Source organism: Vicia villosa, unplaced genomic scaffold (genome assembly GCF_029867415.1).
Source record: "Vicia villosa cultivar HV-30 ecotype Madison, WI unplaced genomic scaffold, Vvil1.0 ctg.001953F_1_1, whole genome shotgun sequence".
NCBI lineage: Eukaryota > Viridiplantae > Streptophyta > Magnoliopsida > Fabales > Fabaceae > Vicia > Vicia villosa.
In genome coordinates, this window is record NW_026705789.1 from 316547 (window position 1) to 332506 (window position 15960).

General features: G+C 33.6%; 3 protein-coding genes across 3 annotated transcripts; all 3 read left to right on the forward strand.

The window, feature by feature from the left end:
• Nucleotides 1-3736: 3736 nt before the first annotated feature.
• Nucleotides 3737-7586, forward strand: LOC131637231 (pentatricopeptide repeat-containing protein At1g19720-like). The gene is made up of 2 exons (XM_058907815.1): nt 3737-6517; nt 7454-7586. Exon 1 carries the CDS (start codon nt 3811-3813, stop codon nt 6460-6462), a length of 2652 nt encoding a protein of 883 aa, XP_058763798.1. The 5' UTR covers nt 3737-3810; the 3' UTR covers nt 6463-6517; nt 7454-7586.
• Nucleotides 7436-10152, forward strand: LOC131637232 (jacalin-related lectin 3-like). Its single transcript, XM_058907817.1, has 6 exons — nt 7436-7666; nt 7801-8271; nt 8390-8617; nt 8710-9078; nt 9184-9405; nt 9505-10152. The coding sequence occupies exons 1-6, from the start codon at nt 7436-7438 to the stop codon at nt 9796-9798; spliced, it is 1815 nt and encodes a 604-aa protein (XP_058763800.1). The 3' UTR covers nt 9799-10152.
• Nucleotides 10153-12182: 2030 nt separating this feature from the next.
• LOC131637245 (selT-like protein) lies at nt 12183-15244 on the forward strand. Its single transcript, XM_058907828.1, has 4 exons — nt 12183-12477; nt 12575-12651; nt 13842-14160; nt 14915-15244. The coding sequence occupies exons 1-4, from the start codon at nt 12298-12300 to the stop codon at nt 15029-15031; spliced, it is 693 nt and encodes a 230-aa protein (XP_058763811.1). The 5' UTR covers nt 12183-12297; the 3' UTR covers nt 15032-15244.
• The last annotated feature ends 716 nt before the right edge of the window (nt 15245-15960 follow it).

Here is a 15960-nt window from a genome sequence, read left to right on the forward strand (position 1 = left end):
TTAAACCGTTATAAAGTATTTTAAAAAAGCACTATGTAATATATGATAAAGTATTTGAGTGAGGGGAATTACCAAGTAAGATATCAGGATAATATTTCCCATAATTGATTTCAAGAAAGCTTTTGAAGCTAAACTTATAGGGTGGAGTATCGGGGAAATCTTTTGGAGTGATCTTGGATCCTCCTTCACCTCCTATGAAGAGAAATTTGAAACGATGACCACATGATTTAAGTCAAAAATCATTGCCTTGAACCTTGAAATTCTACATAACATAGGACGCTTCTTATACCAATTTTGGTTTCCAAGTTGGGCACAGTTTGGAGGGGAGGATAACTTGTAAAAAGAAATAAAGTTAAAACTCAGAGAGAAAGGTGTAAAGGAACAATTTTTTTGTTCAAAGCTTCGAGTTAGCATTTTAATAAACTTGGATAGAAAGGTGTACAATAACAACTTTTTTCGTTCAAAGCTTCAAGGTTGCATTTTTATAAACTCAGATGGAAAGGTGTAAAAGATCAATATTTTCGTTCAAAGTTTCAAGGTTGCATTTTTATAAACTCAAATGAAAATGTGTAAAAGAACATTTTTTTTCTGTTCCAAGCTTCAAGGTTGCATTTTTATAAACTCAGATGGAAAGGTGCAAAAGAACAATTTTTTTCCTTCAAACTAAAAAAATGTAAATAAAATTGGACCTTTTTAATAGATCAAAGTTTAATAACGTGAAAAACAAAAATATTGAAAGTTAATGAAAGGATGAAGAAGGGAAAGCCTTTAAATAAACCCTAACACAACATTCATTGTTAGAAGAAGAAGAAGAAGAAGAATGTCATCTTGAGCGGAGCCTTTTAATGTTGTTGAAGAAGAACAAAGTTAGAAATAAAAATTTCAGAGTTTAATAACCTAAAAAAACATTGGAAGTTAGTGAAAGAATGAAGAAGAGAAAACGTCGAGTAGACCCTAACACAACATGCATTGATAGGAGAAGAAAAAGAATAAGAAGAAGCTGAACTTGGACGAAGCACTAAATTAATGAGATAGAAACAAAGACGAATGAGAAAAAAATGCTTATGATGTCTGACGTTTTCATGGCCATTCATGATGGAAGTTGTAGCGGCATGAGGGAAATTGGGGAGAGACATAAGAGAGAGGATGGCCATAGAAGACGTGTAGTAAAGAAAGATAAATGAAATGGAAAATGTAAAGGTTTAGAATAAGAAGAAAATATATTGTAATTTTTTTATAATAAAAATATACTATTGAGGGTAAAAAGGCATGAAAAATATACTATACATAATTTTTAATAATAAAAATATATATTGTCATATACTAAATCTGAGCCGATACAACCAATTAGCCCGACCACACTCTTTTGAATGGATCATTTGACTAGGGCAAGCTTCATTAATTTCATATCCGCTCTTGCCTGCTTCACGACTTGGAGCAAGAAACCGAACATATATAATACAAGGGTTAAATATGTCCGAGGTCTCTATAAATATGCGACAACCTTCAATTTTAGTCCATACAAAATTTTTCTTCAAATATTGATCCTTGCAATATTTTTGGTCCCTCCCGTAGGAATCCACTAACAATGGCTGACGACTCATGCCAACTGTGTTTATTTCTTTGACACGTAGGATTTGTGGTTAATAAAACGAGTATTGGTATGTTTTGCAACCCTAAATCCATTCTTCTCCAGTCCTTTTCCTTTCCACCTAATTCTTCTTCGTCTTCTTCTTCATCAACCCTAATCTTCAATCAACATCGTATAATTTAACTTCTTCAACCCTAATCTTTAATAAACTATATCAAACCTTCACTAGGCTCAAGTTTTGCGCAAGATATAGTGTCATCTTCATCAAGGAGAACCAAGTCAGCATCGTATCAATCCACAAGTGTGAGTAACCGTCCAGGTAGAAGGTGTGGGTGTGATGCTCGAATGAGTTCGTACCACTATAAGAACGGACGTAATGAAGGTTACCTCTTTTGGAGATGTCCATTTTGGAAAGGTGAAGAAACTTGTAAGTTATTTATATGGGATGATGATATTGCACAAGGAACTGATGTTTATGAAAGGTTAGATGAAGAATGGAGTAAAAATGAGAGCAAGGTGAGCGAGATCCAAGCTGTTGAAACTAAGAGGGAGCTGTATGAAATTTCATTGAAGAAGAACAAGAAATTGCAAATGAAGATAAAGTCAGATGCTATGTCTGGAAAGTTGAAGTCGTCTTGTTGTTTCTGTAATGGTCAACATGTATTTTATATGGAAATGTAACTGTTAAATTCATGTATAGCATTTATGTTCTGATTGTAATGGTGGTAATGTTGTTGGTTTTATTTAGAGTTGTTCGATTATGTAAGTGTGACTTATGAGATGCAGTGGTATTTTGTTATAATTGATCCTTGTTGTGGTTAAAATTGAGATAACATGTCTTATTTGATATTCTTTCGATTGGTATTATCATGACCTGTAATTTGCATACAATGTGGCCTATAAAGTTTGAAATAAATGTGACTTATAATTTGCACATAAAGTGACCTATAAATCATGAACTGTAACTTGCACTAGGAATGCCCTATAATTTGCACATTAGTCGGTATTAACACTATAATTTTGACATAAACTTTAGAAGTTTGTATGACCTATAAATTTGGCATCAATTGGCTTATAATTTGAACACAATGTGAGTAAACTCCAAAATTTCATTCATTCATTAAGTCTTTATATTAAGTTGGTCGATACATGAAAATAGTTAGTGGAACTAGCCACAGTAACATTACATTCCATCTTAATTCATAACAAACAGCATATCGTTCACAAAACACAGAAAAAGTTAAATATGTCTTAATCACTGAGTCACCCCTTTGCAAATATCTTCCCAATTTTTTGACAACTTTCCACCAATAGTCAAGTCTGATGTGGTATCCTCTTCATTAATGACCAAAAGATCATCAGGCTTTCTTCCAGGGCTACCAACTTCTTTTGTTTCAAGGGACCTAAGCCTGTCACTTTGTCGTTTTGGAACACCCATAGCAGCAGTTTTCTTGGGCTTGGTCTTATGTTTTGAAGTCTTGACCTATAAAAAATAATAAGAGTTAAGAAAAATGAAAAAATAGTTAGGAAACAACTTTTGAGGGTAATTTAATACTCACAAGTTCACTGCAAGTTGGCCTTATTGAAGACGTTACGTGGTCTTTGAAAGATAAAGTAACGTTATCACATGTCCACGCTGGCAAATCAGTCAAACGTTACCAACTTAACTTTGGTACACGTAAGCCTCCGTTAGTGAAATCTAACGAGAGAGACCAATTATACTGACCGAATATTTTGTGAGGACTGTTGTTCGAAAAAGAATTTATAAGTACTAAAATTAAAAGGTGTCATATTTATAAAAAATAAAAATATATTTAACCCTAATAATAATAATATTAATAATAAATTTTTTAGGACAATATCGAAGTTGTTCCTAACATTTAAATTAAAGTTCAAATGAAATAAAATGATATCAACAAATGTTTTAATTTAGGGTGGATTTATTTAAAATTATATAAAAATTAAATATTTTAAAAAAATACCAGCAATAACTTGTGAAAATTCACAAGTATTTTTATTTCAATAAACATAGTAGTTACTATTATGAATTATCCAAATTACATTTTAATAAAAAACATAAAAAAAAAAAAAAAAAACACAAATAAAAGAAAGTGAAACAAACCCAGTGTCAAAGTTTGATCTTCATTCTATCAACCACTCCTTTATCAGCACAATCCTCATCTCTAAACTTCTCTCCAAAACCCACAAACTTCAAACAAATGGAAAAGATTCATATTTTCACACCTCCTTCAACATTCCCCTCTTACAATGCCACCCAATTTGATTACTTTGTTTCAACAAGGGTCCATGCAAATTCCAAAAATGTGACCAAAACTTCAAACCCAAAATCAATGGATGCCCATTTGAACAAACTATGCATTAATGGCTCCCTGAGTGAAGCTGTGACACTTCTTGATTCCATAGCTGAACAAGGGTCTAAGGTTAGACCCATTACCTATATGAACCTGTTACAGTCATGCATTGACAAAGACAGTATTTTGATGGGTAATGAATTGCATGCTAGAATTGGGTTGGTGGAAAAAGTGAACCCTTTTGTGGAGACTAAGTTGGTGAGTATGTATGCTAAATGCGGGCGTTTAGATAAGGCTCGCCAAGTGTTTGATGAAATGCGTGTGAGGAATTTGTTTACTTGGTCTGCTATGATTGGTGCTTGTTCAAGAAACAAGAGATGGGCGGAGACTGTGGAGCTCTTTCATGAAATGATGGAGGATGGGGTTTTGCCGGATGAGTTTTTGCTTCCGAAGGTTTTGCAGGCGTGTGGGAAGTGTAGGGATTTGGAGACTGGGAGGTTGATTCATTCCTTGGTAATTCGGCTTGGAATGCCGTATTCCGATCATGTGCATAATTCAATTATTTCTGTGTATGCCAAGTGTGGGGAGATGGATTGCGCAAAGAGGATTTTTGAGTGTATGGATGAAAGGGATAGTATTGCGTGGAATGCGATGATATCTGGGTTTTGCCAGAATGGTGAGGTTGAACAAGCGCAAAAGTATTTTGATGCAATGCAAAAAGAAGGAATTGATCCTAGCTTGGTAACTTGGAACATTTTGATTGCGTGCTATAATCAGTTAGGGTATTGTGATCTTGCAATTCGTTTAATGAGAAAGATGGAATGTTTTGGCATTGCTCCAGATGTATATACTTGGACTTCTATGATTTCTGGCTTTACTCAAAAGGGTACGATAAGTCATGCTTTAGATTTGTTGAGAGAAATGTTTTTAGCAGGTGTTGAGCCCAACAGCATTACAATTGCAAGTGCAGCATCAGCATGTGCATCCTTAAAATCGTTGAGTATGGGATTAGAAATACATTCTATTGCTGTTAAGATGAATTTGGTTTGCAATGTATTAATTGGTAATTCACTGATTGAAATGTATTCCAAGTGTGGCAATCTTGAAGGTGCTCAACACATTTTTGATATGATGTTAGAGAGAGATGAGTATTCTTGGAACTCAATTATTGGAGCATATTTCCAAGCTGGTTTCTGTGGCAAAGCTCATGAGTTATTTACGAAAATGCAGGAGTCTAAGTCACCGCCTAACGTTGTTACATGGAATATAATGATCACAGGATATATGCATTGTGGCGCTGAGGATCAGGCGTTGGGTATTTTTAAAAGCATTGAGAAAGATGGGAAAGTTAAGAGAAATGTAGCTTCATGGAATTCATTGATAACTGGTTTCATACAAAGTGGACAAAAGGACAAGGCATTGCAGATATTCCGGAACATGCAGTTTTGTCAGATAGCTCCCAACTCAGTCACAATACTAAGTATCCTTCCTGCTTGTGATAATTTAGTGGCCAACAAGAAAGTGAAAGAAACCCATTGTTTTGCTGTGCGTAGAAATTTAGTGTCTGAACTTCATGTATCAAATTCATTAATTAATTGTTATGCCAAGTCAGGAAATTTAGTGTACTCAAGAAACATTTTTTATAGGTTATCACGGAAAGATGTTGTCAGTTGGAATTCTATGCTTTCCGGTTATGTTTTACATGGTTGTTCAAAGTCCGCACTTGATCTTTTTTATCAAATGAGGAAGCTAGGACTTCAACCAAATAGAGGTACTTTTATAAGTATTCTCTTAGCTTACGGTCATGCTGGAATGGTGGATGAGGGGAAGAGTGTTTTCTCTTGCATCACTAGAGAATACTTGATAAGACCAGGTTTGGAACATTATTCTGCTATGGTCTATTTGCTCGGTCGTTCCGGTAAGCTTGCTGAAGCACTGAAGTTTATTCAAAACATGCCCGTCGAACCTAATTCCTCTGTATGGGATGCCTTGCTGACCGCCTGCAGAATTCATAAAAATTTCGTAATGGCAGTCCTTGCAGGAAAACGTCTGCTTGAGTTGGAACCTGGAAATAATACAACTCGATATTTACTTTCACAGACATATTCCTTATGTGGGAAGTTTGAGCTGGAGGAAGAAAAAGCTGTTAGTAAACCTGTTGGTCAATGCTGGATTGAAAGGAATAACACAGTTCATACTTTTGTAGTTGGTGATCAATCAAACCCGTCTTCGGATAAGCTATGTTCTTGGCTAAAACGGGTAGCTGTAAATGTCAAGAGACAGACACATGTTTTTGACAGTGAACTTTGCATTGAGGAAGAGGAGAAGGAAAATACTAGTGGTGTGCATAGTGAAAAACTTGCAATTGCTTTTGCTCTGATAGATTTTCACAGCACTCCTCAAATTTTACGGATAGTAAAAAATTTGAAAATGTGTAGAGATTGTCACGACACAGCCAAATACATATCATTGGCATATAAGTGTGAAATATATTTAAGTGATTCAAAGTGCTTACATCATTTTAAAGATGGCCATTGTTCTTGTAGGGACTATTGGTAGTGCAAAATTATGCGTGAGAATCAATGATATCAGAAATATCTAAATCTGTCTGAAGGTATAGTTGTTCATGACATACATAACTTTCTGATGAATTGATGTTTATAAGATTAACCTTTCACGCAACTGAAATTATTGGCTTCCCCTTTTCACATTATGTATCAGGTTAAAGTTTATAGAACTTAATTTGGTTATTATTCAAGCATTTTGTGATTCCATGTGAAAGATTTGAATGTACGTCCTGTTAGTAATTTCCAACGAAAAAAGATATTCAAAAAAATAATGAAATCAATCATCATAATCATTTCTAATATGCTTATATAGATTAATGATGAGAAATCTAGTGGAGCTATAAAATATTGGTAGAATCAAAACTGTCTTGCGAATAAGCATCCAGAAAGAGAAGCTGCACCAGGTGGTGAGTGCATGCAGAAGCCACAGAGTGAGTGCTCCTGACTAAATTCCAAAAATGGAATATAGCATAAGATAATATTTTGTTTCTTTTCTCCATTTCTTTTATTCTTCTGAGAATGAGGGAATAAGGTATGGGAAGAAAATATTAGCTCAATGGCACTGAAAAGTGCATGAAGCTTTCTTAATAAAAGCAAAGGACTGTTTTCTGTTTGGAATCTAATTCCCCTGACTTTCATTTCTTTCCCTCCATTGTGGAATCAGAATTAGCTTCTTCTGATAATTATTCAACTATAATATTTTTTTATACAAATCTCCATGCCGTAAACCAACCCTCTGCTTCTATAAATTCCTCTTATGCCTTCTCCTAGCTACATCGACATTAACACTCCCGGCTGCAGTTTTCTTTCTAAGGTCTATCATTCTCTTTCTACAAGCAGAGAATGGTAGTTCACTCTTACAATATCTCATGTTAATTTGCGTAGAACTCATTGCATGCATGCATCACGTTACAGTTTATGTTCAACAACTTTATGTCTTTTCGCCTACTTTTTAACACTTCTGCATGATGTTTTGCATGCAGAATTCTGAGGATTCCATAAAGAAACCTGCCTCTGTCGGGCCATGGGGAGGCAATGGAGGGTCCCGTTGGGATGACGGGATATACTCAGGAGTAAGACAATTGGTGATAATTCACGGAGCAGGAATTGACTCCGTCCAGATTGAATATGATAAGAAAGGAAGCTCTATTTGGTCAGAGAAACATGGTGGAAGCGGTGGAAATAAAACTGACAAGGTAAAGGTTTCATCATCTACTAAGCTGATCTTGTGATATAAATTTTCAATGTTAGCACCAAATAATCTATGACGTCCATTTCAGTTAAACATGTGCATATATATATTAGCTAACCACTTTTGACTGTGTTCTAGGTGAAACTTGACTATCCAGATGAGTTCTTAACTTCAATTCATGGATACCATGGTAGCTTAAATCAATGGGGGAACATCTTAGTTCGGTCACTGAGTTTTGAGAGTAACAAGAAAACTTATGGACCATTTGGGGTTGAGCAAGGAACATATTTTTCAGTACCAACAACTGGGGCCAAAATTGTTGGGTTCCATGGCAAGTGTGGTTGGTACCTAGATGCCATTGGAGTTTATATGAAGTCCTTAAAGCAACCAAATCCATCCAAAATTTTGGCTCATTCAGGTCACATGGTTAACACTAATGAGAGTTTTGGTTATTCTTTGATACAAGGAACTGTGAACCAGAACTATGATATTGTTGTTGCTGTAAGACAGAAAGATCTGAAAGATGATTTCGGTAAGCCTATACCAAACAAGGTAACAGGGAAGATTTCTACCGTCAAAGAAACCAACAATATTGAACACAAAGAAAAGGTAAGATAGCCTGCAATCTGTATGGAGGTTCTCTGGCTTTGAACTCATTAATTTTTAGTTAAAATATCAAATTTTGGCTTTAGCATAAAATGAATCTTAAAATCTATTTATGTTGCAGATAACACATTCAGAAAAGTCAGCTGCAAAGGTTGATGGTGTATGTACATATGGTCCTTGGGGTGGCATTGGTGGATCTGTATTTGACGATGGAACCTATAAAGGAATCCGGCAAATCAATTTGTCGCGCAATGTTGGAATTGTATGGATTAGAGTTTTGTATGATCGTGATGGGGATGCCATATGGGGATGCAAACAAGGGGGGACAGGAGGATATAAAAGTGATAAGGTATACAAAGAGCATTCAACCAAATTTTTATTCCACTTAATAATCTAGAAAACCACATTGAATTTTTAACATTTTTATGCATTATTTTGCAGATAGTATTTGATTTCCCGTGTGAAGTCTTGACACATATATCTGGCTACTATGGACCCTTGATGTACATGGGGCCGGCTGTTGTAAGATCACTTACTTTTCACACCACAAAAAAGAAGTATGGACCATTTGGCGAAGAACAGGGAACTTATTTCACCACAAAGGCGAAAGAAGGTAAAATCGTTGGCATTCATGGGAGAAAAGGTCTGTTCCTTGATGCTTTTGGTGTACATGTGGTAGAAGGGAAAGTAGTAGTACCAGCTGCAACTCATCCAAAGGAAATCACCCCTAGAGAGACAAATATTGGTGAGATAGGCAGTGCTAATTGGCATAACAAACTGGTACTTACTAAGCCCGCAGCAGCTGAAGAGGTATTACTTTCTTATAATAAACTTTTAGAAGATATTGAAGACATTCAAGAATTCTGTTATCGTTATGTGTAAGTTGTAATATTCATTTTGGTCCTCTCTTCCCAGGTTTCTTGTGGTTTGATCAAAGAACCAGCTTCATGTGGAGCAGGCCCTTGGGGTGGGGATGGAGGCAGACCTTGGGATGATGGAGTCTTTTCTGCAATTAAGCAAATTTATTTGACAAAAGTATCAGAAGGAATCTGCTCGATTCAAATTGAGTATGATCGAAACAGGCAATCTGTGTGGTCTACAAAACATGGTGGTAATGGAGGAGACACCATGCATAGGGTATGATTCTCAGTTTCCACTTCCTTTAAGCACTTCCACTGCTTCCCTCCAGCTGGTTCATTATTTATTGATTATTGATTATGATTATTGTGATGTTAGATACAACTGGAGTATCCACACGAGGTACTGACTTGTATATCTGGCTATTATGGATCAATCGGAAGAGATGAGAATCATGCAATCATAAAGTCGCTGACATTCCACACCAGTCGCGGTCAGTATGGTCCATATGGCGAGGAAGTAGGGAAATTCTTCACCTCAACCACTACAGAGGGCAAGGTGGTGGGTTTCCATGGGAGGAATAGCGTGTACTTGGATGCTATTGGAGTCCATATGCAACACTGGCTTGGAAGTCAGAAAACTTCAAGGTCTTCCCTCTTCAAGATGTTTTGAGTTTTTAATCTATGATGCTTGAACAAAACATTGGTTTGGCAATTGGAGAAGTGTTGCAAGGAGTTTCGAATTTAGTTTGATAATAATATGTGAAGGAAAATATGAGTATACAAGGAGAATGTAATCAGATGAGAGCATGATTACTTGTATACTATGAATAATTGTTTGGTGTGGTTTTCTGATAATCTTAGTAGGTTGCTTTATGATCCTGAATAATGTAATTTGTGTGGTATTTCTTATACCTCAAGGTTTGACCTGAGATTTCTATTTTATGCAGTTGTACCAATACAGTGGTATATTCTTCTGTAAATAACACCTCCTAGATATTATGGATGTAGTTCATTTCTTCAATAATCACTCAACTTACAAGTTTAACAAGATTTTACATTTGTTGTCCACTCTTTAAGTACAAAGACATCCGACTATAGGGACGCGGGTTCGAATCCGTAACATGTTATTTATTAATCTTTAAAGATGAAATTCCAATCACATAAATAGTTAGTAAAATTTTTTTTTATCATGATTCAAAGTAAAAATAATAGTCTCACAATCGGATATTTTACATACCCCTAACGAGCGGCAAGATGATCTACAATGCGTCTCACATTTTTTCATAATAATAATGAGAAAAAATAGTCATCGCACATATTCAACTATTAACACTTGTTCACGATTAAACAATAAGAAAAAATAGTTCTCTATGCACATATTCATTTATTAATTTACGGTTAAATAAAATCTCTTATAAATATTTCATTATTTAAGACAATTCAACTTCTTATACAAAGTATCTAAAAAATTTTAGAAGACTCTTATTATTAAATCCTCTACTTTTTATTTTTTATTTTTTATATCAAATTTTCTATTTAACTTGAGAATTTCTCAATCCGCCCCATGAATGTCATAGTCACCTAGCGAAATTTCATTTATGCCTCTTGTTTCTATAGATGTATTCCTGGAAACATTTTTTTTTTTATAAAAAAATTATTTTTTTCCGTAAATACATCTACGGAAGCTAAAACATAGTGAACTTGAAATTTTCCTAATTAATTAGAAAAATCACATGTTCACGAAAATTTCTGTAACTACATCTGCGAAAGGGTTTGAAAATAAGAGTGTTTCTTAGATGTACCTACGAAATATTCTGTTATATTTTAAACTAGTACTTTTACCTGTGCGATGCACATGACTGATTAGGAAGAAATTAGGAGAGAAATTTACTAAGGATTAGGAGGGAAACTTGTATTTTGTTTTAATATATTAAAGATTAATTACATTTCACTTTAAAAATCAATTTTTATAACAAAAATGGAACATCAAATTATAGTAAATCAAAATAGTGCATCGAAAGTTTTTCAATTACTTTGATTTACTATAATTTGATGTTTTATTTTTGTTAAAAAAATTGGAGTTTAGGATCGAAATGTTGTTAATTTGAAAATATAACAGAATGTTAGGTAGGTCCATCTATAGAACACTATATTTTCAATCCTCTTCTGTAGATGTAGTTACATAAGAATTCATGAACTTAATTAATTTGAGATTTTTCCAATTAATTGAAAAATTTTTAAGTTTAACTATGTTTTAAAATTTTCGATTCATCTACGAAAAAAACTAATTTCTTTTTTTTAAAGAGTAGCAGGACCACAATTTTTTCATTTTGCATTTGCATGAGAGATCCTTGAGATGGAGTAAGAAATTCTCTTTTTTTTTTTTTTTTTTACTTTTTCATATTTGAATTCATAGTGGGAAAATATTTTCTTAATCCTAACATTTTTATTTTATAAGTCTAGATTAGTGAATTTAAGACACTATTTAGAAACAATTTTTTTTAATAATTTATTTTGTTTTAAAATATTTTTTAAGAACAATTTTTTAAGTGTGCAAAAGTATCCAAATTTTGTAGGTTGTTGAAAATTTAAAAAATATATATAAATCTAAAAGCTAACTTTTTATAGAATAGTATATAAAAAAAGATTATAAATTGAGGTTAAAGATAGTGCACTGACGGTGTAAAAAAGTTTTACACTATCATTCAATAGAAACAAATCGTTTTGCCATATCATATGAGTTTTTTTAAAATTACAGTCTGACTTGTCCTGATTCATGGTCGTGATTGGTTGACAGTGTAAAACTTTTTTACACTACGGTACCCTTGAATTTAGTTGGGTACCGGTACTCTCGACCAATCAAATAGTGCAATTCAATGTCACATCACTTTTATATTTTATTTTATTTTAAAAAAATTAAAACTAAAATACAATTTATACTAAAGGTACCGGCTCATGGGTACAAAAGAATTTACCTTAATTATTTTTTTGAAAGCTTACCGTTTTATAACAAGATATTTTGATACCAAAAAAACTAAAAAGATACTTTGAGTTTTTAATTAGTCCAATGTACTAGAACGCCGTTGCCCCACGCACGAAAACTGATTACTCCAATTAAGATCCAAACTGACGAAGCAGCATCGCCTGACCTGAGCGAGCCACAACAGCCATGGATCGTGCCCAGCTTCTCTTGGTTGGTTTACCTCTCTTCCTTCTCTTTTCCGACCTCTTTTCCCTTTTCACATCATCTCCTCCGCCGCCCAAACCATCTCACCACCACCACAACCACCATCAACAACCACGACCAGTTGTTGACCCCGTAGCCACACCGTTCCCCTCCCACTCCGAGGTAAATTTCAATTCCATCTACCAATTTACTTCATCCATTTTTTCACCGTTATGTATCATCATATCTATAATAATCATTCGCTTCGTTTTTATTTCAGAAACTCACCTCAAATATTGGAGATGTAGGTTACGGCAACACTGTCAACATCAATTTCTGCTCTTCTTGCTCCTACAAGTACTTACTATCTCATATAATTCATCATCATCATCATCATCATCACTATTGTTGTTAACCCTAGATTTATATAAGTTTATTAGAGTTAGGGCCTGTTTGGATATACAGCTTATTTGCAGATCATAACACAAGTGCTTATTAAATAAGCGCTTACACATAAGCTATTTTTATAACAAAATAAAATAAATTTAAATTGTTTTTATATGTCATAGGTTGTTTTAATTATCTATCTTGAAGAATTTATAAAAAAAAAAGTTAATGAAAAAGGTCCGAAGTTGTTTGGATTAATTCTCTCAAATAGTATCACAAAATTTATGGCAATAGATAACCTCAAATAAGCCCATCCAAACAGACCCTTAGTTATCGCCTCTCAAGAGTTGAGTGTATTACTTAATACGTTTTTATATTGAGGTTAATTCATCTTTACGAAACTGATTGATAAGGTCAATCTATGATTCAGAATCTATTTTTCAGGTTTGATCTGTTTTCAATCTGTGATTTGAAATTTTTCAGAAAAGCCTGAGTTTTAATTTACTTTTCAAATCTATATCACATTGACTAGGACTGAAGAGTGTTCTATAGAAATACTTAAAATGTAATCTAAATAAGAGACAAAAAGAAACTATAAATTGAAAACAAATTCAGGTTTTGTTAATTATGAAATATTTCCAAGTTACTATCATGAAATTCATGGTGGTTTTCCTTAAGTAATTAGAGACTAGTTTCTCTTGCAGTTTTGACCAGTAATTAGGGTCTGTTTGGATAAACAGCTTATTTACTGCTTATAGCACAAGTGTTTATCAAAATAAGCACTTATGAATAAGCTCACATAAGCTGTTTTTGTAACAAAAGATAAAATACATTTAAATTGGTTTTAAATATTTTATGAGTTATTTTTACTAGCTATCAAGAATTTATATAAATAAATTCAAAAAATATATAAAAATTGTCATAAGCTGTTTTGATGAAGTGCAAGTCTCCCAAACAATGTCACAAAACATAGGGAAGTGGATAAGCTCCAATTAGCCAATCCAAACAGGCCCTTAATTCATTATTCTACTTCTTTGAAATCATTGCTCTGCTTGTTGTTTCATATTTCTTGTAGTTGGTGGTGCATTGCTTATGTGTCTGTGCATGGTTATTGTTTAGGATGGGTAAGTGGTGTTAAAGGATGTTTTTGGTTTATGTAGGGGAACAGCGGTGACACTAAAGAATATGTTGGAGATTGCCTTTCCTGGAGTTGAGGTTATTCTTGCAAATTATCCTCCACCACTTCCAAAACGTCTTCTAAGCAAAGTGGTTCCAGTGGTTCAAATTGGGGTTGTAGGTGTTGTAGTTGCAGGCGAACAGATTTTTCCAATGTTGGGTTTTGTTGCACCTCCTCCTTGGTATTTTAACTTGCGTGCTAATAGGTTTGGAACCATTGCTAGTACTTGGCTTCTTGGGAATGCCTTGCAGTCATTCTTGCAAAGCTCTGGTGCATTTGAAGTTTACTTCAACGGAAATCTGGTTGGTGCTCTTCTTCTATCTTTTACTTTCTTATATACTATAGTAAATATTTCTTTATGAGTTGAGCTTCTGATCTCTCTCCGGTGAATTCAAATTTCGATATGTTTTGTGACTCTTTGGCAAGCATACATAATCAATCATGATTGAATGATTCCCTGCATGCGCCTCGTTTTATCAACAATTTAACCATTTTAGTTCATTTTCCGGTTAATATTCACCCAACAGTATTAAATACTATCATATAAGATGTTAGCAACCATCATTGATCTTGTCCATACTAGTTGAAAAATGAGAAACAGTTTTGTTACCTAGTTTTATGCCAACTAATAGTGGTAGTCCTCTTGATTTATTATATAAAACCTATGTACTTGTAGTTTAGAACATCTACTTTCAGATTGCAATTATTCGAACATGCTTTTACCAGGGAGTTGAGGAAAAGCTATTTCCCAACAAATGTCTTTTTTTCAGTAAGTCATTTGGTTTGGTGACATTATTTTGGTTATTAGGTTTTCTTTGTTACTCTATCATTACTATGGTTTATTTTTAAAATCCTAAGAAACAGGCCTATGACAAGTTAATCATGAATAAATTTGACCTCTTTTCTGTTTCAAAACATGTTATATGAAGTAAATTCTGGTTCTCCTCTGGCCTACCGTCGTGTCCTGCTGGCTCTAATATTACTTAAGATATAATAGTTAGATTAGATGGAAGATATTAAGATGTAATTAACCTCTTCAAACTCGTGTCATTGCAGGTGTTCTCTAAACTGAAGGAAGGAAGGTTTCCTGGAGAGATAGAGTTGAAGGACCTGATCACCAAAAGGATGGCAAATTCTAAACAGTTCAGCAGTGCTTCGGAATTGGGTCTTTAGCTCATTAGTCTAATTTCCCCTCACGAAGACATCTAATTTAAACAGGGAAAGATCATGTAAATGTACCTACCATTTGCATTGTGAAGAAGAGGCTGATACACAAATATCATAGGAATGTAATGCTGCAAAAGGACTTTGTATTGAAAGTAACTTAAGACAAACTTGGTTAAATTAGATTTTATCATATATATAGCTTAGAGCCTTACACTATCATTTTACTTTTTTGCTACATTATGATATTGCGCTATCGTCGGCTCAATTAGATGGCCACCTACATCTACTACATAATAAGTTGAATAATAGTAGGAAGGACAATTTAGATTAAAAAGTTAAAATAATTGCTAAAAATATATTTATGAATATCATATCATACTATCTCATAATCATTAAAATTCAATCTAGACTATAATGTCAATTTATGGATATAATTATGGACAGATTTGACATTAATTACTGTAATATCTCTGACATTTTATAGAGGTTATAAAGTGGGTGGCCTGCCTGCTCCGTTTAAGCCCGATTCATTTAAGTCCATTTAAAATTGGGGTGGGACAGATCAAGTTATGCGTCTGAGCTTAAAAGTTAAGTTTATTTTGTTTACTAACGAGTTGACGAGCCGGTCCGTTAAACTTTTATTAATTTTTTTATGTTTAAATTTACTATATAATTTATAAAAATTTCAATTATTATCAAAGAGGCTGACGAAAAATATTATTTTAACAATACATAATATAACATTTTTTTAACAATACATATAACATTAGGAAAATTAAAATGAACTTTCAATTAACAAATAAATAACAAAATATGAGTTAAAATTAGAAAAGAAAAAAAAAACAAAAGAGTGGTTTATGTAAATGAGTGCTAATTTAAAATTTTAAAAAGATAATATTGTACACAAATAAATTATATTTACAAGGGATATGTTA